Genomic DNA, 25,168 nt, shown 5'->3' with positions numbered 1-25,168 from the left:
GGTGCTTTCTGAACAACAGCATCATGAGCATAAACACCTTTAAATGTAAATCTAAGGGCAAGTCTACACTCAAGTCCTACATCAGCACTACTACACCGTGAGAGGTGGAAGCTATGTTGGCGGGAGAATGTCTCCCACCAACATAGCATCAGTGTGGACAGTGCTTAGGTCAATGTAACTTATGTCACTCCGGGGGGGTGTATTTTTCACACCCCTGAGCGACTTGACTTAATCACTAGAGTAGACCAGCCCTAATGCCTGTTTAGGTGATATTCATTTCAGCCCTGCATTGGGGGTTGTCTATAGCCACACCATTCCAATAGGGCTCTGAGAAGCAGTGTGCCTCGGAATCACAGTCTCTACCAGCGCTCTCTGGAATATTGTGCTCCCACACTCAGAGCTACACCATTGCAAGGGATGCAGTGTATGTTTCCCAGCACAGTCAGCCAGCAAGCTCCAATGGCTGATATAGGGAAGGTAAGGATGGCATGTGGCTAGCATCCCAGGAGGCATCCTAGAAGAGAGCAAACTATGCATTTTCTGTCTAAATCCCGTAAGATATAGTAGCTTTAACTTAGAAGTACTGTAGCTATCAAACACCTAGAGCAGATATTTTATAAGCTGTTAGATACACATTAGAGAGGAGATGTAGGAAGGAAGGACAGAGTTATAGCAATAAGATCACACTGTTACTCACTTTAGGCATATGCCTATTTAGATGGAATAGTAAAAAGTACACCTGCAAAAGATTTTATATATTTAAAATGATAGACTTCTGTGGGCACCATGGGGGAAGTGGGTCTTACAGAGGGATTCAAATTACGAGAGGTTAGTGGCTTAGTGGGCCATATTAGGAGGGAATTCCACATAAAGAAGCAAGTCTAGAAAAAGGCACAGACAATTGTGGGAGAAGCAGATAAACATAGCCTCAAATCAGGAAACATTAGCAGAATAGAGGGGATGGAATAAGAGAGTAGAGCCAGGTTCTTTGCTTCCCTGTACCTTGTATGGTCATTAACAACTGTGCAAAGTGGATGTAAAACACTACTAAATCAGAATGGTAGTTGTCTGTGCACACTTTGCACATGTTTTGTACTCACATAAATGACGGCACAATGCACTGGACAACAGAGAACCATGCCCCAGGTTCAACATATAAGCAGAGAAATAGTTATATAAAGCCTTGATGCTATGGAATAGGGAGAAGGGGATGGAGAAGGGAAAGATCATGGAGGGATTCAGACAGAGGGTCAGGCAATCAGATTGACTGGTGAATGATGTGTTGCAAGTCATTATTTATATTTATTGGTTTTAATGGGTAAAAGAAACAGAAGCTTCTAATCTTAGCCGGGATATATGAAAAACACATTAAAGATTCTGAGGCTATCACAAATGTAAAGTAGGTATTTAATTTCCCTGCTTTCAATGATTGTCTTTAACTCCACATTTAGAATGAGGATCCTGGCGATGGAATATCAATATACAGAACAGGAAAATAAGAGAAACACACCTCATGCCAGCAGCTGTACATGATTTTGTACACAGTGAGCGATGCCAGATATGGTTGATAAAGTCTGTAACCTTCGGAAATCTCATGGACAACTTCAGAATTTGACTTATTTTCAAAAGGCATTTTGCCCTCTGTAAAAACTTCCCACATTAAAACTCCTAGGAATAATCCAGAAAATGTAATGTTCACAAAACTATTCCATAATATTAAGAATCATGAACACTAGAGATTTTGTGTCCTGGATAATACAGGAGACAACTGTACATCTGAACTGTATTGAGAGAGAGGACCAGGTCGATCCTCAGATGATGTAAATAAGAATAGCTACATTGCCTTAAATGTAGCGGCACCAATTTACAGCAGCTGTGGCACGGTCCCAGTGACATGCTGATAAATTGGAGAGGGTTCAGCACAAGAATGACTAAAGAATTAGAAAGCAGGACTTATAGTGATAGACTCAAAAAGCTCCATCTATTTAGTTTAACAAAGAGAAGGTTAAGAGGAGACTTGATTACAGTGTATAAGATCTATCTGGGTAACAAATATTTAATAACGGGCTCTTCAGTCTAGCAGAGAAAGGTATAACATGATCTAATGGCTGGACGTTGAAACTAGACAAAAAAGGGAAATAAAGCATACATTTTAAAAAGTGAAAGTAATTAATAATTGGAACCATTTACCAAGGGTTATGGTGGATTATTCATCACTGACAATTTTTAAATCAAGATTGGATGTTTTTCTAAAAAATATGCTCTACGAATTATTTTGGGAAAGATCGATGGCCTGAGTTACACAGGAGTTCAGACTAGATGATCATAATGGTCCCTTCTGGCCTGGGAATCTATGGATTTATGAGATGAATGTGGATTTTGATAAGTGGAGACTTCTGACTGTAAAAAATGCACATTGCAGTCATAAGCTAAATTCAAGTAACAAGAGGTTAAGATAAAGCATTGTGGTCTGGTAGACAATAACAACGGAACTGTAGAACCATGGATCCTGTATAAAGGAGTGGAAACATCAAATTTCAGCTCATGGAATTTCTTGGGAATCCTTCCATTGGGAGTCCTCAGTTTCCGACTCGTGGAAAAGGCTGGCTATTCCATCCTCTCAATTTTTGGATCATGGCCTCCTGCCTCCCTATCCCAACCAAGAAGCACTGCTTTATTCAAAATGGACAGACTCTTGCAATTTAGACAAGATTGATAGTATGAAACTGACTCATTAAAACTCATGATAGTTGTAACTGTGCAACAAATAATTTACTATATAAGTTATGTGTTCCAGTTTTTATGAGCAAAGTGATGTGTGGCAAATTAGTTTAAACTGACCCACTCACCAAATGACCAGACATCAGACTTGCTGCTGTACTTGTTGAAATGAAAAACTTCAGGAGATGACCATTTGACTGGAAATTTGGTACCTGAAGAGCTGATATATTCATCATCTAGAACATATCTAAAGAAACCAGGTAACAAATATATTTAATCTAAAGTATTGGGTAAATGTTTTAGGTGACATATCCTTAGATTTATGATTATGTAAAAAACACTTTCAGAAATATTGTGTCCATATGGAAATACCTGTTTCTTCCAAGAATTCCAGAGTGGATTAAAGACACAGATTATGCACGACCAATAATCACAAAGATGTTCTGGAAATTTTTTTTAGATATTGCACTTCCCGGATCTCATTGATACCAGCTGCCATACCAGTGAGACACATAGTATGATTCTCCTTACACTTTATATATTGTAATTTTTATTACAATATATAAAATATTATAATTGTTTTATTATAATAACTCCATTGTCTTTAATGGAGTTACATGTGATTTATACTTGTGTAAATGAATGAAGAATCAGGTTCGTAATCTGTGATTTCCTGGTGTCAGAACTCTGGATTAATTCAAACAAGATTCACTATTAGCCATCTGTGCTTAATTTTTCTGTGAGCAGAATTGTGCATGTTTACCGCCACAGCTAACTAAGCTTACAGATACCACAGAGATAAGTACGATGTAAATTCCCAGATAGATTAGTTAGAACTACAGTAGCACTTTTTTGGTCATTGACTAGAAATAAAATGGTGAAAATCCCTTAGAAAATAATGTATACCAAATCATATCATACATGATATACACATAAAACATGTGAGTAAAAAGCTTTATATTAAATGTGTGAATTGAATTGCACATGGACACATGTCCAAATAAGTGCCAATACAGCCTATGAGATTCACCAGGAAAGGTGTAATTCAATCCCCCTGATTATGCAATACTAGAAGTAGTCCCTATACTCTTGGCAAGCAAGTCAATAATAAATTAATTATTCTGTCTCTTTTTAAATAGACTTTGTTATACCTAACAAGGGGTGGCAGGAGACCATGACATAAACAACTTGTTAGTGAAATCCTCTACCTAGTTTCATGGCTAGCTGTAAGGTATGTGAGTCCTGTATATTATTGCAGATGCGGTTTGGGGGGGGCCCAGAGCAAAATCTGAAACTCAAGCCTGCCACCCTTCCAGAAAATGACCTTGGCGATGAAAGAGTTTAAGAAGAATACCCACAAATCATTAAAGCAAGTATGCAAAAACACTGAGAGGAGGCCCCAAGGTGGTCGGGTTGGAAAGCGAGCCTGCCCCACATTCACCCTGCAGCAGTGGCTTCTGTCCCATGGGGCTGGGCCCAGCTCCCCACTCTGGTCATTGCAACCTGGCACAGGGCATCACAGCTCCGCTTAGCTTTGGACTGGCCACCCCTCCATCATAACAAAGGTGTGGCCAGGTTGCAATGCCACTAGTTTTGGGACCCCCTCAAATATGGGGCCCAGAGCAAATTGCCCCTTTTGCTCCTCATTACCTGCCCTCCCCCCACCCCACAGACAGCCCTGCAAATGAGGCTTGAATGGGAACCTTTATGGTGTGCATGCAACAGCCCTGCCAGGTGTGCTGGAAGGGTGATTCCCTGTAGACAAGCCCACAGGAGCTGTGCTAAGATTGTCTTAGCTAGAAGCTTTTAGTATCTGACACTTATGATAAAACCAAATTTTAAAAGGGCCCTCAACCCAGCTTTTGTGTGTGCACAAATTTGTGTGCGAACACCATTGCATTAACTTTTCCAACACTAAACTACATGAGCAGCTGAAAGATCATAATACCTGTGAGCAAAATATTAACGCTTGAAGAATGCACATGCACTGATCTATGTATGCACAAACAGAGGTAACTTTTAGAAAATGTGCTCCTTAGTGTGTGCACCAAAGTACAAGGGAATCAAAGAGATGAGAGGTAATTCCATTGGCAGTATCTACATGCAAAATAACTGGTACTGGCAGTTTTGTAAACTAGGAGGTTAATTCAAGGCCTCATTATTGCTAGTTGAAAATATTTCCAATGTAGTTAAGATTCAACACTGTTGTTATACACAATTGCTGCATACCTTGTCATTCCAAAGTCAGATATTTTAACTATATTCTTGGCATTGACTAAACAGTTCCTTGCAGCCTGCAGGAAAATGAGAAAAACATATCTGAAATCTAACTAAAGCATCCTGATAAAAATGCAACTGCTCGCTAGTACTTTACTCATACAGTTTGCCTTGTTATTTTAGCCATGTTGGTCCCAGGATATCAGAGAGACTAAATTTTGTGTAGAATACCCCCCACAACACGCCTTTCAATATCCATGGGTCCCACACATGCCTATCACATGTGGTATCTCTCATCCAGTGCACTAAATGCTCCAATAACAACTATGTGGGTGAAACCAGACAATCACTATGCTCTCAAACAAACTCACACAGAAAAATGATCAAAGACAAAAACTTCATATCACCTGTGGGTGAACACTTTTCACAAAATGATCACTCCATATCTGACCTCTTTAGTCCACGTCCTTAAAGGAAACCTGCACAACACCTTCAAAAGATGAGCCTGGGAGCATAAATTCATAACTTTTCTAGATATTAAAAATCATGGTCTTAATACAGACACTGGATTTATGGCTTATTACAGCAACCTGTAACTCACTAATCCCACATTTTTGTCCTATGATTGTAAAGGTGTTAAGGGACCACTTCACTATGAATGGTCTCTTACAATACATGTTAACCATTTTTGCTAAATAATCTGTTCTATCTTGTATTTAGCTGTGATACTTAGAGTACCTTTCCAAGACCTGAAGAAGAGCTCTGTATACTCAAAATCTTGTCTCTTTTCACCAACAGAAGTTGGTCCAATTAAAAATATTACATCGCCTCCTTATCGTTCTTATTCATACAGTGTTTATCTGCTTAAATGTTCCTCTAGATGTCTCACATCAAACATAGCCCAAACTAAAGCAAAGCTAAAACTGAGCCAAAATAGTTTTGGCAGGATGTTCTGATGTTGCACTAAGATGTCTTCTGTTATAGCACAAGATCAGCTGATGATAAGGAGGTGTTGAGACAACACAATATTTGGACAATACTTTCAGATAACATGGTTACTTTCTCTGACTCCATTCAGTCACTAAGTGTTCTCTAACTCTTCATGCATGAATATCTTTTGTTTAAAGGGAGTTGTAATACAGTAAATAGTGTGTAAATTTTCAACAGCAGCAATTGCCTACAGAACTTAAGAACATTTATAGTAAACAGTTTAAATACATTAATTTATGCAGCACATCACACACATATGCACATTTTAAGGGTTAATACCTTAAATAGAGTGTTACAAAATCCACAAACCACAATAAAAATGAGTGAGCATCAGAAATGTTTCCCTGTCAGAATATAACCTTCATCAAAATAACACACTGTTGGTCCATCGGATCCTGCAGTAGTTAAACCACACTTACAAAATACATTAGTGCCCATAAGGTATAATGACATGTATTTTGTTACTGTCACTACAAATTACAGAGGACCTGCTGTACTTACTAAATCACGGTGAATAAATCTATTTCTTTCTAGATACTCCATCCCTTCGCAGACATCCTGGCACATGCTTAGTAGCATTTCTTTGTTAAGCCTCCCCTGTCTTTGCCGAAGGTAATTGAGCAGGCAGCTATTTTCCATGAACTCAGTCACTATGTAGAGAGGCTTGTTCTGTATGCACACTCCATAAAGCTGTACCAGCTTTGGGTGGGATAATTTCCTGTTAACAAGGTGCATGTCAGTAACTAGACATTTGCCACTGACAAACAGTTAAAGAAGTTTTGATTATTAGGATGATTTTAGAAAGTATTTTGTGAAATGTTAATATGATATTTAAGTGTATGATACGCTGTATTCAACTGCAATGGACATAGGACCTGTTATGTCATCTACTACCATTTCTTAATTCAAATCCTTCCTTAAATCACCTGTCTGTATGAATTCTTTTAGTGATAGTCCACTGAGAAATTAAATATAATAGGCACTGTATCAAGATTGGACCTTTCAATTCCTTGTCTTCCCAAACTAGATTATGCCTGGCTTTGTGCAGTTGAATAGATACTTTCCCTACTCAGCCTTCAATTAAAAATGGAAGTGACCTAACGATACAGTGTTGCACCCAGTGTACAATGTGTGTGTACTATGAAGTTAGTACAGTTTTAATTGTAAACTCATGGAGCGTGGTCTGTGTTGTCTTCTGTGCATTGTACAGTGTCAAGCACAATCATAATACCCATCAAATAAACCTTATGAAAACATCTTTGACTATATTTGTTTCTTATTACATCTCAGTTTAACCCTTTCCACCAGGCATGAAACAGCTATTGTACTTACATCATGACTTTGGCTTCCTCAATGAAATCATCTTCAGACATTGCACCTTCATTGATTGCCTTAATGGCAACTTTGACAAGTGCTCTCCATTTACCCAGATGAACTATTCCAAACTGGCCACGCCCAACTTCTTTCATGAAAGTCAGCTCAGATGGGTTTATCTTCCACTTCTCTGTGAAAGTGAGCTCAATAGGTTATAATAGCATGGTACATGCCAGCTGCCCTAACTCCTATTTATGGTGCAGGAAAAATGCCCCATTCTCTGTAGTATATACACAGAACAGATAATCGTTTGTTAATTTCATCCATCGCCTGTTATTTGCTATGAAAATTTTCATCACCCCTATTATTTGAGATATGGGATAATCATCTAACACAGGAATGTTTGGGGCTTGAAGGTAGGACAGATATTTAATTATTCACTACATCTGAGAACATCATGGGAGCACTTCAATATGCGTTGTCCATCACTCTCATCCACCTCCAGACAGTGATGTGATATTATTGATTAGCTGGCTCTATTGTGACATCCACAATGATTTTTGCCTTTCACAAGTAGTAGTTCTAGGAAATATATTAAATATATTAATTCCCAGCATACACTTTTGGAGGGACTCATTCTAGATGTGTATTCACCAGCCAGGTGAACTTCATTTACTATCATATATAAACCAAAATTATTTGTATTGCTCTTTTATGCACTGTTAAATGCCACTCTTATTTCTAATAGTTGCATGATTGGCAAGAACAGTCTTGATCTCAATTGATGTTAACATTAATTGAGATATACATTCAAATAGGCTTCAATGGCCCTTAAAAGGCTATGGAGTCTTAGGTCTTTGTTCACAAAATGTGAGAAAATTTAGAAGCAATGATAGTAATGTGAATGAGACCATTCTTCTAAAATGATACATGTCCAGTCAGGTATTTCACTGAGTTTTGGATCCTGAATAAGAAATGGATAATTCCTATTGATGGACATGTGTTTTCATATATTAATTATTACAGGGATAATTTCTTAACATACCTCAGATACCAAGATGATAAGCATGGTATAAAAACCTAGGAAGATGTCTAAAACTCTACCAAAACAATACCTCAAACTTTACCATAACTAAATCCTGCCGTTGCTGGTAAACAACTTCCCATTGATCCAACTGGATGTCGGAGGCGAGTGATGAGACCTATGGGTGACAAAGTGATAATATTCTTTAGAACAATTATCCTGTTATCCTATGCATCCATCTTAGCTTCCTAAAACAAAACCTATTTTGTTTTCCTCATTCTTACTCACTGAAGTTACTTTTTTCTATATTATTTATGACTTGTTCAGATGTAGCCCTGGTGAAAAGGAGTAACTGAGAGAAAAGCATACTCAGTCCTTGGATAGATAGGGTGAGAACACTGGCATTTTGCAGCCTGCCAGATAAGTTAATAGGTAGGAGGACAAATACATTACACAGTTTCCAAAGGCCCACAGGATTCAGCTTGTTTATTAGTAGTAGTAGTAATTATTTATTATTTGTATTACTGTAGCACTTTAGAGCTCTAGTGATGAATCAGGACCGCATTGTGCTAAGAGTTCTTCAAACGCAGAACAAAAAGATCATCCCTGCTCCCAGGAACTTACACTCTAAATAAAAGACAAAAGGCAACAGATGGATATAGACTCAACCCCAGTTTTTGCACCGTACAAAACTACTGATCTGGCACAAGGGATGGCTAAGAAATTGAACTTTTCTCTTCAACATTTTGCAAACCTGTCTCTTTTTAAAAAGACAGAACTTGATTCCAGGAAGGGTTATTCCTGAGCTCTCAAAGTCGTATCTGCAATGAGCTTCCAATCATCATCAGAATTAAATCCGTATTTGGTTAGCTGCTGTTACCTGCTGCATTATGCTGGTGATACTGGATGAGTTCAGGAATGGATGGAAAGAGGTGCTTTTCTGCTACATAATACTGTTCTGAATGGTTTTGCTTAATTTGATAATGTCGGATATTTCCACTGTGGCTTCTGAAATCAACAAAACATCAGTTACTTGAAAATAACCATATTTTGATAATATAAAGCGGCCTGATTTAAATAATATTTTGGACAAGAATTACTATTACACAATAAGATCTATGGGGAGGAAATACAATTTTCCTGTTTAAAATTGCTTGGTAGAATTATGATTGGGATAATGTTTCAGGTGGAAAAAACAGAGCTTATCTGAATACTTCTCTGACCTCTGGGGATGAGATCTATGGGCTCAGAGTTAAAGAAATCTATAAAATAAAGAAATAGGAATAGCCAGGGATGCGAGCCAAAAGCTCCTCTGCTCCCTTTCCTCCCTACAGCAGACATCCCTTTTGTAACCATTCTGCAATCATTTACTAAAAACAGTGGTGGGCAACCTGTGGCCCATGGGCCACACGTGGCCCGTCAAGGTAATCCACTGGTGGGCCACCAGACAGTTTGTTTACATTTGCGCAGCTGCTTGTAGCTCCCAGTGGCTGCGGTTCGCTGTTCCTGGCCAATGGGAGCTGCGAGAAGCAGCTCGGGCTGCAGGGACCTGCTGGCCGCCATGTCCCGCAGCTCCCATTGGCCGGGAACGGCGAACCGTGGCCATTGGGAGTTGCGAGCGGCCATGCAAATGTAAACAAGCTGACTGGCAGCTGGCCAGCAGATTACCCCGATGGGCCACAGGTTGCCCACCACTAACTAAAACATTTTGACATCCCAGATGTCTCTGATAGCCAAATCGTGGTAACTTGTAGACCAGAGTGATTTTTACTATTGACTCCAACAGGATTAGAATTTGGAACCTATATGAAAAATCAGCTACTATTCTATCTTATTTTAGTCTCTCAATCAATATATATATCCTCTGAGATTGTACCTCTTCTTGCATTATGGGAGTAATAGATATAGGGAACACTTTCATAAATTCAGGTGCCACTGCCCATACCTAGGCAAGAGTGCAAATAGATACAAATGCCCTATGTTTGCTGAAATCTTTATTCATTCTTTAATAAATTCCTTTCTGAACAACTCCTGTCCCCCCCCCCCGTGACCTCAACTCCTATAATTTCTTCTTCTGTGTTTTTCCTAAACCCCAAATTTCAGGGGGTCCAAATGCCATTGCCACCCATACTATTCTGTCACTTCAGGAGAACATGTGATAGCATCAGCCCCATTCACTGTCACTGGTGTCCTTGCATAATCCTTCCAGTTTCTCTGTGGCCTAAGCACTTCCCATAAAACCTGTATCTATACAGTTCTTATCACTGTATCTATAGAAATTACCTGAATGATACACTAGGTAAACTATGTAATGCTCTAGTTTCCTTGCATCTATCTAGGCTTTTCTAATGATACCTATCACCAGGTATATTAGCACCTCCCAAAGAGTTAAAAAACTAATCCATAAAAAATGGTCCAAGTGCCAAATTTCCTCTCTATTTCCCCAAAGGCAGTCAAGAGACTTTTTTCATTTGAGTTTTTATTCTTTCATTTCTTCTACCCACCCCTCTTTTTTCTTCACTGCTTTTTCTCCTGTTCCACCTCCTCTCGTCTGTACTGTTTTTGTTTTTTAAATTATTAATTTTACAAATACAACCACTATACCAAAATTTCAGATTCATCATAATACACAAAGGAATTAAAGGGGTTTAGGACAAAAGTGGGGGCTGGGAAGTGTCATATCTATCTTCAGGGTTTACTTTAATCATAGACCCCTAAAAAGGCAGTCCAAATTGCTTTGAATTTTTTGGGCATTCCATTTCTGTGGAATGCCAGTCATTTATTAGCTGTATCATCCATATTACAGAGACAGACATCAATATTTGGTGGGGATCAACCTTTGCATTTTTCAAGGATTAATTTTTTAGGGACCAAAGCTGCACATTGGAACCATGCTGCCTTGTTACCAGGTAATCTCCAGGTATCAGGAATATATCTGAGAATGAAATCCATTTTAGCATCCAATATCAAACTGATCTTTGACCCACCTCATACCAGAAATTCTTAATACAGGGACACTCCTAAAACATATGAGCTAATGTAGCACCAAAGGACTGCCAACAGCAGTCAACATTTATGAGGTCTATTACTATTAGCCTATGTGGGGAAAAAGTGTCTTTTGGTGAATAAGCTGTAGTGTCATGTCTATAGTTGCTTTTTAAATATTAGATACAATTGTATTCCATTGGGTCAGAAATCGTTGTATATCGTCATATATCTATTCCAAGCAGCTCTCAAATTATCATTCTTTAGCACAGTTTTTGGGGCCAGAAAATTGTAACAGGATACCGCTGGCCAAGTATATCCAGAATGTTTCCTCCAAAATAATAAACGTTCTGGAGGTTCTGTAACTTCCAGTGCATCCAGCCCAAATAAATTTATAAGTCAATGCTTTAGCTGGAGATATTTCCATGCTATGTACCAGGGCGAGCCAAATTGTTGCTGAAGAGCTACAAAGTGTTTAAATTTATCATCAATTAGATTCAATACAGTCATAATTCCGCTGTCCATCCAATCCATCCACACTGATTTGCCACCAATTTTAAGGGTAGTATTGCTCCAGTAGGACTGGTCTCTACTGATTTTAGTTGTGGTTGTGAGAGAGCCAAGTTGGACAAATGAGGTTTACACTTTGTTTTAGAAATGGTGAAGCTAATGAGGATTCTGAACTTTGGCAATACACTCCAAGTGTTAGTATAGGTCTAGTTATAGGGAGAGAGAGGAGGCATCTCCCCAACCCCAACTTTCAGATAGAATGGGGTGGCTAATAACTAGGGTTGCCAGGTGTCCGGTTTTCAACTGCAACGCCTGGTTGAAAAGGGACCCTGGTGACTCCGGTCAGCACCGCTGACCGGGCCATTAAAAGTCTGGTCGGCTGCGCAGCATGGCTAGGCAGGCTCCCTGCCTGCCATGACTCTGTGAGCCTCCCAGAAGCAGTGGCATGTCTCCCCTCCAGCTCCTACGCATAGGGGCAACCAGGGGGCTCCACATGCTGCCCCCACCCCAAGCACCAGCTCTGCAGCTCCCATTGGCTGGGAACCACAGCCAATGGGATCTGTGGGGGTGGCGCCTATGAATGGGGCAGAGCATAGAGATCTCTGGCTGCACCTCCACATAGAAGCCAGAGAGGGGACATGCCACTGCTTCCGGGAGCTGCTTGAGGTAAGCGCTGCCCGGAACCTGCACCCCTGATCCCCTCCCATGCCCCAACCCCCTGTCCTAGCCCTGATTCCCCTCCCACCCTCTGAACTCCTCAGTCCCGAGTACTCTCCTGTACCCCAGACCTCTCTTCCCCAGCCCCATCCCAGAGCCCACACCCCCAGCCAGAGCCCTCACCCCCTCACGCCCCAGCCCTGATCCCCCTTCTACCCTCTGAACCCCTCGGTCTGAGCCCAGAGGATCCTCCTGCCCCCCAAACCTCTCATCCCCAGCCCCACCCCAGAGCCTGCATAGACCCCTCACCTCCCCACACCTGGGCCCCAACCCCTGCCCCAGTCCTGATGCCTCTTCTGGCCCCCAAGCCCCTTGGTCCCAGCCCGGAGCACCCTCCAGCACCCCAAAACCCTCATCCTTAGCCCCACCCCAGAGCTCGCACTCCCAGCCGGAGCTGTCACCCCCCAGTGCCCCAACCCCCTGTCCCAGCCCAGAACCCCCTCCTGCATTCCAAACCCCTCAGCCCAAGCCCTGAGCCCCTTCCTGCACCCCAAATCCCTCATCCCCAGCCCCACACCAGAGCCTGAACCCCCAGCTGGAGCCCTCACCCCCTCCTGCATCCCAACCCCCTGAGCTAGCCCAGTGAAAATGAGTGAGAGAGTGAGGGTGGGGAGAGCAAGCAACGGGGGGGAGGGGATGGAGTGAGCAGGAGGTGGGGCCTCGGAGAAGAAGTGGGGCGGGATAGGGCGAGGGTGTTCCGTTTTGTCCAAATAGAAAGTTGGCAACCCTACCAATAACAACAACAAATTCTGGTTGGCTGTGAAGAGGAAAGAGGTGTGGCAGCTGAGGAAGTGGAGAAGAAAGTTTGAGGCTGCTTTGTCAGCAGCCATCCTCACTCCTCCAGGGCTGTCTAAAGCAGCGGTTCTCAAACTTCATTCCATCGCGACCCCCTTCTGACAACAAAAATTACTACATGACCCCAGGAGGGGGCACCGAAGCCTGAGCCCTGCTAGTCCGGGAGATGGGGTGGAGCCAAAGCTCGAGCCCCACCACCCGGGGTGGGGGGTCCGAAGCTGAAGCCCAAAGGCTTCAGCCCCAAGAAGGGGGCCTGTTACCTGAGCCCCGCCACCCAGGGCTGAAGCCGAAGTCTGAGCCCCACTGCCCAGGGCCGAAGTGCTCAGGCTTTGGCTTTGGCCCTGGGTGGTGGGGCTTGGGCTTTGGCCCTAGGTCCCAGCAAGTCTAGCACCAGCCCTGGCAACCCCATTAAAAAGGGTGGTGACCCCATTAAAATGAGGTTGCGACCCACTCTGAGGTCCCTACCCATAGTTTGAGAACCCCTGGTCTATAGGGTTGCCACCTGTCTCAATTTTCCTGGAATCATCCCTTTTTTAGGTAGCTGTCCCAGGAAATCTGTAAGCCTTCCCAGGACATTAAAAGTCCTGGTTTTTATTAGTCACACACCCTCTGATTCCCCAGTCCCTAGTGGCTGTAGTGGGGGGAGCTGGGGTACAGCGATGCCTGTGTAGAAGGAGCTATCACTCCAGAGTGTCTGGGAGCTCCAGGAATCAGTGGCTCGGAATCATCAAGTGGGACAGGGGGAGTTTGGGGCTGGCAGTGCCCAGTCACCACCATGCAAGTAACTGCTGTGGGGTTTGCCATAGGGCAAGAGCAGGGTAGATCCAGTCTGTTTCACGAGATTGGTGCCCCCAGGAACAGGAGCTCCACAGGGGCTGGTGCCCTCTCCCATGGTGGGATGGGAAGGCAGTGCCCAGGATTATATGTGATGAGGTATAGGGGGCAGGTGAATGTGCCATTGTTTTGAACCTCAGAGAACTGCAATTACATCCTCCTGGCAGCAGGGGAGCCCTATGTCCTCCCTGCTGCTATTGCTATGGCTACTATGCACAGCCACTTTCTCTCCTTCCTTGCCTGGGCCCTGCGCTTGCTGGCTCTGAGGGTTTGCCCAGCTGGCGGGGGCTTGAGGGAGCAGCAGGACTGGAGCAGCAGCGTCTGTCTCCCCTTCCTGCCCACAGGGTGGCAGGGACAAGCAAGGGGACACCTCTGTGGGGAAGAGGCACAAATTGGAGCCACAGCTATAGATGGGGCAGACACAAAGGGGAGGGCAGGGTTATGGAGGAAACAGGCCCTAGGGAGCAGCTATGAGGGGAATCTATCTAAAGAGACAAGATGGCATGGTTGAGGGGATGGGTAGGAGAGGCAGCGTGGGGAGGGGGTGAAGGAGAGATTTGGGGTGAGGGAGGGAATGAGGCAAGTTTGGGGAAAGGAGAGATTGGGAGGTTCTTGGAGAGGAGAGGCTTGTGAGAGAGGGAGGAGGCTATGGAGGTGTTTGTGGGTAGCAGGAGAGGCTGGGTGGGGGGTTCCCGTGAAGGGGAAGGAGGAGTGGTTCCCGTGAAGGGGAAGGAGAAGTTGGAGATGTAGCAGGAGGTCAGTGCGCTGGCTACAGCATTGCATGGGAGCCAGCCAGTCAAGGACTGCACCATAGGATGAGAGGCAAGAGGATGCTACAGTAAGTCTTGTTTGCTTATTATTTGAATTGGATGGATGAAAGGGACTTATGCTGGAACCTTTTGGGTTTCAGGAAAATGCAGGTGATCTTGTCGTGCTGCATGGGAACGTTTGCATCTGCCGTCCCCACCCCACAACTTTTGGGGCAAAATTACTCCATTGAGCATTAGTATTGGTATGTACCTTTTAATTAACTGGAAGGATTGTAATTTGCAACAAGGTTTTCAGTATTCCCTATACACAGTATGGACAATGCTGTACAATATTGTACTGTACATGTATATTGTGCAGCAAGCAAGCCACTTTCACAAAGAATTGTAATTAAGATATGTTTTCATCTGTTTATTTAAATTCTTAACCATTCAGAGCAGCAATTACTTACCCACTAGATCGTGAATACACAGACATTGTGAGGGCTCCCTTTTGACTTGAATCTCTGACCATAAATGCCCCTTCTTTGGACTGAAAAGCAATTCAGATTTAGTTTATCCTTTCTTTTGTGTTTGACAGAAAATTCACATGTGATAAGACATTCAGCTGATTACAAAATACTGTTCAATGTTTTATAAAGGAACCAAAGAAAGCTAAAGGTCAGGAGGTCAGAGCAGATGATGTGGTGGTTCCTTGTGGCCTTTAACTGTATGACTAAAAGAACAGTAACTTCTAAAAGGAGGTAATGTACTTAACACTTGTAGTGTATTGTACAATGCAGGTGATATCTCTTTTTTACAGCAGGAAGCTAAGTACTTTTCTGAGAACATCTTAGAGTAAATATGAATATATAAATGCTGAGTCATTCACCTGTGTGTGGATCACTGTTGGGTAATTCCAAGGATATTACTTAATGCAAGAGAAGCATTGATGCCTTTTGACTGTTGGATACTGATGTTCAAACTGTTCAAACTTTACTAGCATGGTTTATGATATTAGAACACAAGACTTATATAGTAACATAATACTCTAATGATCTCTACCTAACCTCCTAATTTCTACAGCCATAGAGCTATTTACTATTTCTAGTTATTGGGGTCTTTTTCCTATATGGAGCTATTTCATTGCTTTATATCATTGAACTAAGTACACAAGCCTGGTGATATTATATGTTATGTTTGTAACACTGTGTTTGGAGACTACTTGTGCTGTACTGTACATTTTCTTATACACTCAGTACACCAGATGAATGGCACAACACCATGGATATAATTCACTGTTATTCATTAAAATACAGGTGACTATCCGTGGTAAGTTGAAGATAACTCATATTTAACATCTTAAATATATTGAACATTTACATTTAACCCAGTCCATTGTTTCTGTGAATGTTTATACTTCACTATGCTCTAATGCGATACAGACCCTTGAAACAACTAAAGAATAAAGAGCTAAAACTTCATGGCTATTTGGCATCTGTGGAAGGCCCAAAATATAGTGGAACCACTGTGGTGCTTCGTGCTTCTGTTCAGGGGACCAGGAGGAGAAAGGCCATAAACCCTGGCAGTTCATCTTCATATTAATGTGGAAGGGGAATTGTGAGAGGGACATCTGCATGATAGACTTCTGGCTAGCTGGATTGTGACCTGTGTAAATCCTGTAGTCACAACCCTGTGTAGCAGGTTGCAGTAAGCTTTACCTGTACAGTGTAGTTTAAGTGCTGTAGTCATAGCCATGCCATTGGCTGGAGGAGCAGAGTTAAATATCTGACTTGGTTAACCCAAAACTAAAGATAGGACATACAAATCTATAAATATTTGAAGGGTGATAATGCCATGGTGACTAGGAATCATTTAGAGTGATTCATGGGATTATAACTAATAGTAATGGAATGAAATTGAGAAATGGAAATGGAAAAATTAGACTGAATATCAGAAGAGTTCTCAGAGTTAAATATATTTGAATACTCTCCCATGGGAAGTGCTGGAAGCTCCATGTTTGGAGCACTGAAAAATAGACCACACAAATCACTAGAAAATATACTGTAAAGCAGGGTGGTAGACTGGATTATATAAGAGCTGTTATTTTTCCTCTTTAACACCTATAATTCTGTATATTTCTGTGCACTCCCTCTGGCTGAGCTGTATTTTATCCAATCCCTGTGTTGGCCCCTGAGCAAAACTCTGTTATTCTCTCTAAAATAGTAACAATTTGAAGTCATAGATACAGTTGTATTTTATATTGACATGCACTTTTCTTCCCAAGGGTTCCACATTGCTTCACACAAAATATATAAAAAAGCACCAATAAAACACAATTGCCTATGGGCAGGACTAAGTGGGCCACAACATGCTGCATGACAATAAGAGGAGTAGAAATTTTAGTTAAGGATACTGGGGCAAACCTCTATGTTAACTAAGAGACTGTGAGATTTTTAATGTTCATACAGAGCAGACAGATTTCAGTTTTTAAAGTCTCACTCAAAAGACACGCACAGTAAACTGCATAGAACTCAGTTTATCTAATATGGAAGTTAGAGACCTAAACAGAACAAGTTCTCCGGAGTCTAAGTATTCCATACCTGATGTTTAGACCACCAAGACATCCCTTCATTTTAAAGTACTCTATCTTATTGTACAGTTAGCTCTGGATTTAATTGCTGAATTCTTCATGATGCGTCTTGTAATACTGACAGAATAATTTAGATTGTGGGTAACTTTACAAACAATGAAAGTTTATAAACCAACTGAATTACCTCCTGCCTTAGTAGAAGTTCTGCCTGATTTCTGGTTATGTTTTTACAGTACCACCTACAATAAATGACCAAGAAAAGACAGCTAAATTATGTTCTGATTTCAAGCTGTTTTAATAAAAATACTTATTGACTCTATTGTAAAGAGCAACACTTCTTAACCATTATACTATTCCCAGACCAAAAAAGTGGTTAATATAAAGCTATGGTTGTAAACAAACAGCTATTAATTTTAAACCACTTTATAAGACCATTTCAGCTATAATAATAACACAAACAAAAACAAGATATTTGTGAATGAGAAAATTCAGAGCTAAGGTTAAAAAAACAATGTTGAAAAGTGAAAATGTTAAAGTCATAGTTTAAAAAATCAAAATGTCAGAAAGTCTGGAAATATTTAAAGTTCCACTACCAGTTTTAACTTTGCCCCTTACTATCACTCAGCTCACCCTAACTAGTGAAAGAATCCCATTAGCTTCCTCATAAAATAAGTGTTTCCTGTTTCATAGTTATATTTTTAAAATGTGCCTATCCAGCATTCTGGGTCTCACTCGCTAATTTATTTTAAAAATTCCTACACAGTAACAATGTGAAGTGTGGTGGTTTCTTGCACATGCCATAAGAGTTGTTAGAGGGTCTAGTCTTCTGCCTTTGATAAATTGGCGGGTTTACAGTCCAATGTGTAGAATTTTTGCTCATATAGTGTCTCATAATTGAATATGTGATGGGATTGTGGTTGGGAAAAGAGGGCAACTTTACTGGTGTCAAGTCTAGCCTGATGATTTTCAATATTTTTTCCCATTTGTTGTATTTAAAGTTGAGACTAAGTAAAATCCTGGATATAAACGCCCACAAGTTTGGGAAATTTTGCATTTACACTTGGTGTCTCAGGCCCATCTCTGGCTAGAATATTTGAGAATTTTACTCTTCCTCACCAGTCAATGAACCTTAAATATGTTGAAGTGAGTACTGGCTATTCATTGAAATGTACAAAACAGGAAAAGATCAGAGTATAATAGTATCTGGCTGTGAGTGCTAGCAAATAGGAAACATCCAGATTGTGACATCTTGACTTATGCAAACAGATGCAGTTATACTATTTATTGTTTATGAGCTACCAGTGTTTATGACATTCTAGTCTCATAGCAAACAGCCATTGATTTGAATAGAGAAGAATCATGAAAACTGGAAGACAAATGGTGAATTCATTTTTAGGATGATGATTTATAAGAAAAAATGAGGGACTTAGTCCTGCAGTCGTTACTCAGGCAAACTCCTGTTGACTTCCAGTAAGGACTGAAAGATCAGGACCTAAAAATCTACAATCCTAACCAATTCTCAGGGAGGAGACACAATAATCATTTTCAAGTGTACTTACTCATATGCTTCTAAATTATTTCGCTCGTTCTCAGTTACATAATTGCTGGGAATTAGGCCTTCATTACTAAAATAAATACAAATGAAAGATATAACACAATGTAAAGTATTACTGGGATTAAAATGTGAATATTCCTTTCACTTAAGAAGAGGGCAACTAACACTTTGGCCACATATTAAGTATGAGTTATGTTTCTGTGAATTCAGACAGTCATTGAAGGAAGACCCCAAGATACTTCTTATCAACCTGGTGATTTTTCAAAGGGCAGATGATGGGCAAATACTGACTGTATGAATTGTTCAGTATGGGACTGTTCTCTGGAAAACCAGAAAATGGGTGAATTTGTGTTGCCAGCTCTGCATAAGATCCACCAGGTGGGACTGAAGCCTAGATTCTACCTTTGAACGCATACGCATGGCCAGTGCACACATTAGAAAGTAGATTGAGTTGTATTATATATATATATATATATATATATATATATATATATATATAAACCTACATTTTACATAATTGCCAATTATTTTAAATCCCACCTTCAAAAAGAACCAGTGCGTTCAAGGTTATTATGTATTTCAGCAAGCTTGTCACTGTACAGTTCCTAATTTGGACATACACTGCGGTTCAGATGCACAGTACACCAGATAACTGTCTAATCTCTGAACAAGGCAAATTCTTTTATATGTATCTGGTGGAGTATCACTGAGCCTCTAGGTGGAAGAAGTGTGTTTAGAGGTGGGATTTGAATTAGGAGGGGATGGTTATTTGGCACATAAAAAAAAAGCAGCTATTCCACACGTAAGGGGAGGAGGTGTGGATGAAGACATTAAGCTGAGAGAAGGGGGACACAATGAAAGCATTACTGTGGGAAGAGGACCATAAGTGAAGTTCAGATCCAGACTTTTTTTAAAGTTCAGGGGTATTTGGATCTAGGATTTTGGTTCAGGCAGACCTAACTCCAAAAACAATATTTTACTGAATTACATACCCTTTCTACAATTCTGCTCTCAGCCACAATGGTGCAACCCTAGTAACTTCAATATATCACTGTATGAAACTAGATGGGAAGATAGGCACAAGTGTGACTGAGAGCAGAAATTTGCTTAATTGTCGTTCATCTCTCTAGCTCAGAGGTGGGCAAACTACGGCTCACAGGACTGTCCTGCCTGGCCCCTGAACTCCTGGCCCGGGAGGCTGTCCCTCCTCCCCCGCAGCCATGCCGCTGTGCGGTGCAATGCTCTGTGCTGCGTGGCGCGGCTGCCTCTCTTGGTGCAGCCGCACTGCCAGCCACCGATTCTCCAGGCAGTGCGGTAAGGGGGCAGGGAGTAGGGGTGGGGTTGGATAGAGGGCAGGAGAGTTCAGGGGGTGTCAGGGGCATGGATAGGGGTCAGTGTGGTCAGAGGGTGGGGAATGGGGGTTGAATGGGGGCAGGGGTCCCGGGGGGGGCAGTCAGGAAGGAGAGGAGGGGTTGGATGGGGCAGCAGGGGACAGGGAGCGGGGGGGTGGGTGAGGCAGGTGTTCCACGGGGCTGGCAGTCAGGAAGGAGAGGGGGGTTGGATGGGATGGCAGTTGGGGCGGGGGGTCCTGGGGCTGTCAGGAGACTGAGAGCAGGGGCGGTGGGGCAGGGGTCCCCGGGGGGCCGTCAGGGAACGGGGGGTTGGATGGGGCAGGAGTCCTGGGGGGGCTGTCAGGTGGCAAGAAGCAGGGGGGTCAGATAGGGGGCAGGGGCCGGCCATATCTGGCTGTTTGAGGAGGCACAGCCTCCCCTAACCAACCCTCCATATAATTTCAGAAAACCGATGCGGCCCTCAGGCCAAAAAGTTTGCCCACCCCTGATCTAGCTACCTATATGACTGTAGTTGCTATTTTATCTGAATGCCATTTCGTCACACTCACATAAACTTTCTTCTGATTCACTGTATTGTAAAATACTTTACAAATTAAGTATGAAGCACCAGATTTTCAAAAGAGCTCGGCACCCAACAGGTCCTAAATGAAGTTGCCAGGTTTCCAGAACTGCTCAGCAGCCAGCAACTCACTCTCTTCTCAAATTCCCAAATACTGTTCTTGTTTAGCCTGGTGTGTGTCTGTCTAAATTCTAGATTCCCATTACTCTCAATGGGAGATGCTGTGTGCTGAATGTTTTTCAAAATCTGGCTGCTTCATATAGATGCCTAACTGGGAGCTGAACACTTTAAAATCGGGCCCTAAAATATATTTATGCCTTTAATTTTTGTATTTTTGTTTTTTGGGTTTTTTTTTTTAGGAAGATAAATAGAAACAAATGGGTCCAAACATGCCTCCTCTCTTACCCGTACTGGTCTCTTGCCTTCCACCAGTGGGGGTCATACTTCTCAAGGATAATGTATTCTTCTGATTTCCTGAGTGTTAAGTCACAGGGTCCTTTGGCAAAAAAATCATAGAGTGCAATGACTCTGATTTTCTCTTCATACTCTCCAGGGATCTGTGGGGGTAACGCTGGTGGTGGCTTCCTTTTTGATTGCTGAACAAATTGCCTGTCATGCTGTTGAGAGAAAAAAGTATCATAATTGGTTTGCATTTCTTTCCCTGCTTATTATTAGTATTATTATTAGTAGTAGTATTTTATTTTATTTTTATGTTGTCTCTGTTCCTGAAAGAAACTGATAACGATTCCTTCCTCCCTACGCCTTATCATCCGGTCAGTTGCACTTGCAAGAAGGCAACAGAGTACTGTTGATTGCGCTTGGATAACTGTTACTCAAGCCAAAGTTACACTGACAAATAAATAAATAATATGCATGTAGTGTGACTGTAGCCAAAGTAGAGCATTTCCCCCACCAAAGTGCTTGCAGTTACATTAATGCGGTATGAATTCTGGGACAGCTCCTCAGCTGATGTAAATCAGAATAGCTCCATTGAATTACACCAGCTGGGTTTCGAGAACACTGCATACATGCTTAACATATCAGCAGGAATACAAACATTTTGTTTTGCATGAACATAGGGCCTGGTTTTGCGCTCAGTTACACTGTTGTAAAGTTGGGAGGAACTCATTGAAGTCCGTAGAGTTAGGCCAAATGAAAGTAAGACCATACTCAGGTCTTTCGTGTCTGGAAAAAATACATAACAATGTAAATCTTCTAAAACTTTGCACTCTTATTAAAATACTCTTTACAATATTTATATGAAGTATGTATTACTGCAACTTTAAAGATTTGGCAGGGAGTTAGTTACACTAGTGCAGTGGTTCTCAAACTTTTTTTTCACGGACCACTTGAAGGTGATCTCAGTGGAGGGTCTCAGTGGACCACTTAATGATCTTTCCAAATGTTATTTGTACCGTTAGCTAACTATTGTAAAGCACTTTGGATAAAAGGACTATATAAAAAAAACCTTAATAATAATTAACTTTTTTTGTTCTACAAATAAAAGCACACAACTCATATTTTAATATCAGTAGTCTTACCTTTCTGTTGCAATGGATGTGCCTTCTCTCCCCAGCCATGGCAGCCCCTGAGCTGGGGCTGGGAAGAAGGGCCGTCTCTTTCCGGCAGCCGGAACCCTGGAGCTGAGGAAAGTCGCCTCTTTCTCTGGCCGCCGCAGCCCTGCACGTCCCAAATTCCCCCCACCCCTTCTATTCACCCCACTGCCCCCTCCCACTTACCCCCATTTCCTCCAAGGCCACCACCTCACCTTACATGTGTGTCTTCTCCAGGGTCCAGGCACCTACTAATTTGGTGGGTGGCCCTTCATTTTCTTGTGTGCAGCCACCCAGGCATGCACCTTAGAAGGAACTATCCATGGACCACCTAAATGGAGTTCATGGACCACTATCCACGGACCACAGTTTGAGAACCTCTGCACTAGTGCCTGCTCTGGCATATATTCAGTGTCTGGGCTTGGATACGTCATTTAACCTCTTTGTCCTTCAGTTTCCTGAATCTGTATGATTTTACTTACTCCGTGCTTTTGGGTAGACACATAGGAGAGCTGTTGTGACATTGAGTATCCAGCCATCAAGTCTTCATCATTGTCCAGGCTCAACTTTGTCCTCACTGCTCTAATTTTGGAGAATAAAAACAGTGCTTGTGAGACTATATATCACCAAACAGATTAGCTGTGGGAGAGGGAAAAGGTCTGTAAATGTTTAAAATTTCAGCAGATTTACTGAAAACTGAGGGGTTTTAGAAGCTTTTATATGTGACTAGTTTGAAAGCAAATGACTTATTCTGATTAGCTTAATTACTGGCAAGTTGAAGCTAAACTCTGAGTTACCTTTTCTGAACCGAACAGCAGCAGCAGCAAAAAGCAGACTGGATGGTGTGATCTGAAAAGAAGAACATTTCTGTATTTTTAGTACTGTTTTTGGTTTACTGCACTGAAGTGTGTAATAGGTTCTCTGCTGTGGACTTGCTGTGAGACTCTGGGCTAGTCACTTTGGACCAGATTGTGGAACATTTACTCATGGGAATAGTCCAATTGAAACCAGTGGAACTACTTGAGTGCTCGCCAGCGTAAGGAAGGACTCCACAATCGAACCCCTAATCTCTCTGTGCCTCAGTTTCCTCATCTGTTAAAATTGAAGTTATCAGTGCTTTCCCACTTCTGTAAAGCACTTTGAGATCTACAGATGAAAAACACTATACATGTGCTAAGTATTATTCCTATTTACAGATGGATAAATTATTAACCACAGTGAGCAGTACAATAATAAAATACTGATTAGGATATTTTTTCTTAATGAATACATAGCACCAGAAGAGCCTCTGATGTTACAAATGTCCTCTTGTGAGGTGTGAAAAATCTGAAGAACCAACCTGACATCCCTACACATTTTTTATGTTGAGCTTCCTATTCATGTTTTGCCATGTTTTGCTTGTAGTGTATTCACCGTTCTTGGCTAAGATTTAAGAGAAACCCTGTGTGATGATACTCGATTGTTTTAATCAGTGTGGAAGCTAGATATCCAAGGAGTGCTACAGGTTCCTTCTGTATGCAGCAGCAACCTTTATATCCTTCACAAGTGAGTCCTGTCTCTTCTTTTCCACAGTGGACACTACATTCTTGTCATTAGAAGATGCTCTAAAGACACATATTAGGTAGTGTCCCTCCCTTAGGACTGAGTATTTTTCCAAGTTTATCTTTCATGCGTGTTCTTTTCAAAGTCACACTAATGTGTTCAGTTTTTTTATTCCCTCTTCACCATTTTTGGTTTGTTTATACCCCCTATCTGGGATGATGACCCAGTTTCATTTAATTTACATGTGAGGGATTTGGATGAAATATTTCGGTGTAAGTAATAAGAACATCCATTCTCTATGTAGTCTAAGTCTAGATAAGAGAGGAAGTATAGTATAATGGTTAGCACATAGGCCTCTGAGTTAGAGCTCTTAAGTGTTAGTCCTAGCTCTACCATGTTTTCACTGTGTGAGCATGAGCAAGTTACTTATAAGTTAACCTCTCTCTGCTTCATTTTTTCCATCTCTAAAATGGAAATAGGACATTGTAAGAATTAAGTAATGTTTGTAAAAGAGCTTTGGCATCTTTTGCTGTATAATCTCACTGCAAATCATTATTATAAGTCTTTCAGGTATAGAAGCCTTACAAAACAAGAGCTCAAATCTGATCTCAAGAGTTAGTCATGCATTCCTATTTATCTTGTATCACAGTTGCTGTGTTTATGCAATTCCTCATATGCTGCTTGCAAATGAACAAGTGGAGAGAAGACACCTAATGGGGTCAGCTGCAGCAAGACAACTGACCTTTACTCTGACCTAATTTCTGGATGGATGACACCTGGGGTGGGAAAGGGGCTTTAGCTGGGTTTCTTCGTTGGAGGTTGCATGACCTTTAGGCAGCTGAAAGAGAAGGAAAAGTTAGGCAGCTGAAATATGGCTGGGATGTTCCCATAACCACAAGGTTGTGGGTGGGTTAGGCAGCTGTTTTGGAACTGGAGGGAGCTGCTTGAGTTGGAGTCATTTTAAAGATGAGTATATGTTAGCATAGCACCGCAACGAAGTTTACTAAGAATCTGTGTAGCATAGCATTCAAAAGGTTAAGTGGCCTTATTACACCTGGTGAAACTTGAATTATTTGACCAATAAAGAAAGATACAGTATTTAACAAATCTCACACTATAAAAAGGGAAAGAGAAGGGCAAACTTCAGGGAGATAAGATCAA

At 41.6% G+C, this 25,168-nt stretch overlaps 1 protein-coding gene across 4 annotated transcripts in view; it reads right to left on the bottom strand.

Moving 5' to 3' along the window:
* LOC144264192 (tyrosine-protein kinase TXK-like) overlaps window positions 1-25,168 on the bottom strand; it is a 58,481-nt gene that overhangs the window by 23,343 nt on the left and 9,970 nt on the right. For 2 of the 4 annotated variants that reach the window (XR_013345984.1, XM_077815688.1), the window contains exons 2-14: window positions 23,263-23,314; window positions 22,948-23,047; window positions 21,318-21,529; window positions 19,006-19,071; window positions 17,631-17,685; window positions 15,327-15,406; window positions 9,147-9,274; window positions 8,370-8,444; window positions 7,261-7,432; window positions 6,430-6,646; window positions 4,951-5,015; window positions 2,850-2,968; window positions 1,511-1,668 (exon numbers count right to left, since the gene is read on the bottom strand). Coding sequence is in view for 2 of the 4 variants with exons in the window: in XM_077815688.1 (XP_077671814.1) it covers window positions 1,511-1,668; window positions 2,850-2,968; window positions 4,951-5,015; window positions 6,430-6,646; window positions 7,261-7,432; window positions 8,370-8,444; window positions 9,147-9,274; window positions 15,327-15,406; window positions 17,631-17,685; window positions 19,006-19,071; window positions 21,318-21,529; window positions 22,948-23,047; window positions 23,263-23,314 (1,499 nt within the window). In the remaining 2 variants the exon portion in view is untranslated. The remainder of the gene's footprint in view (window positions 1-1,510; window positions 1,669-2,849; window positions 2,969-4,950; window positions 5,016-6,429; window positions 6,647-7,260; window positions 7,433-8,369; window positions 8,445-9,146; window positions 9,275-15,326; window positions 15,407-17,630; window positions 17,686-19,005; window positions 19,072-21,317; window positions 21,530-22,947; window positions 23,048-23,262; window positions 23,315-25,168) is intronic. The other 2 variants (XR_013345985.1, XM_077815689.1) reach the window with 1 other exon arrangement.

The sequence above is a fragment of the Eretmochelys imbricata genome, chromosome 4 (assembly GCF_965152235.1).
Source record: "Eretmochelys imbricata isolate rEreImb1 chromosome 4, rEreImb1.hap1, whole genome shotgun sequence".
Lineage (NCBI taxonomy): Eukaryota > Metazoa > Chordata > Testudines > Cheloniidae > Eretmochelys > Eretmochelys imbricata.
Note: the sequence above shows the minus strand (reverse complement) of the source record. Positions and strands in the feature narration are given on the sequence as shown.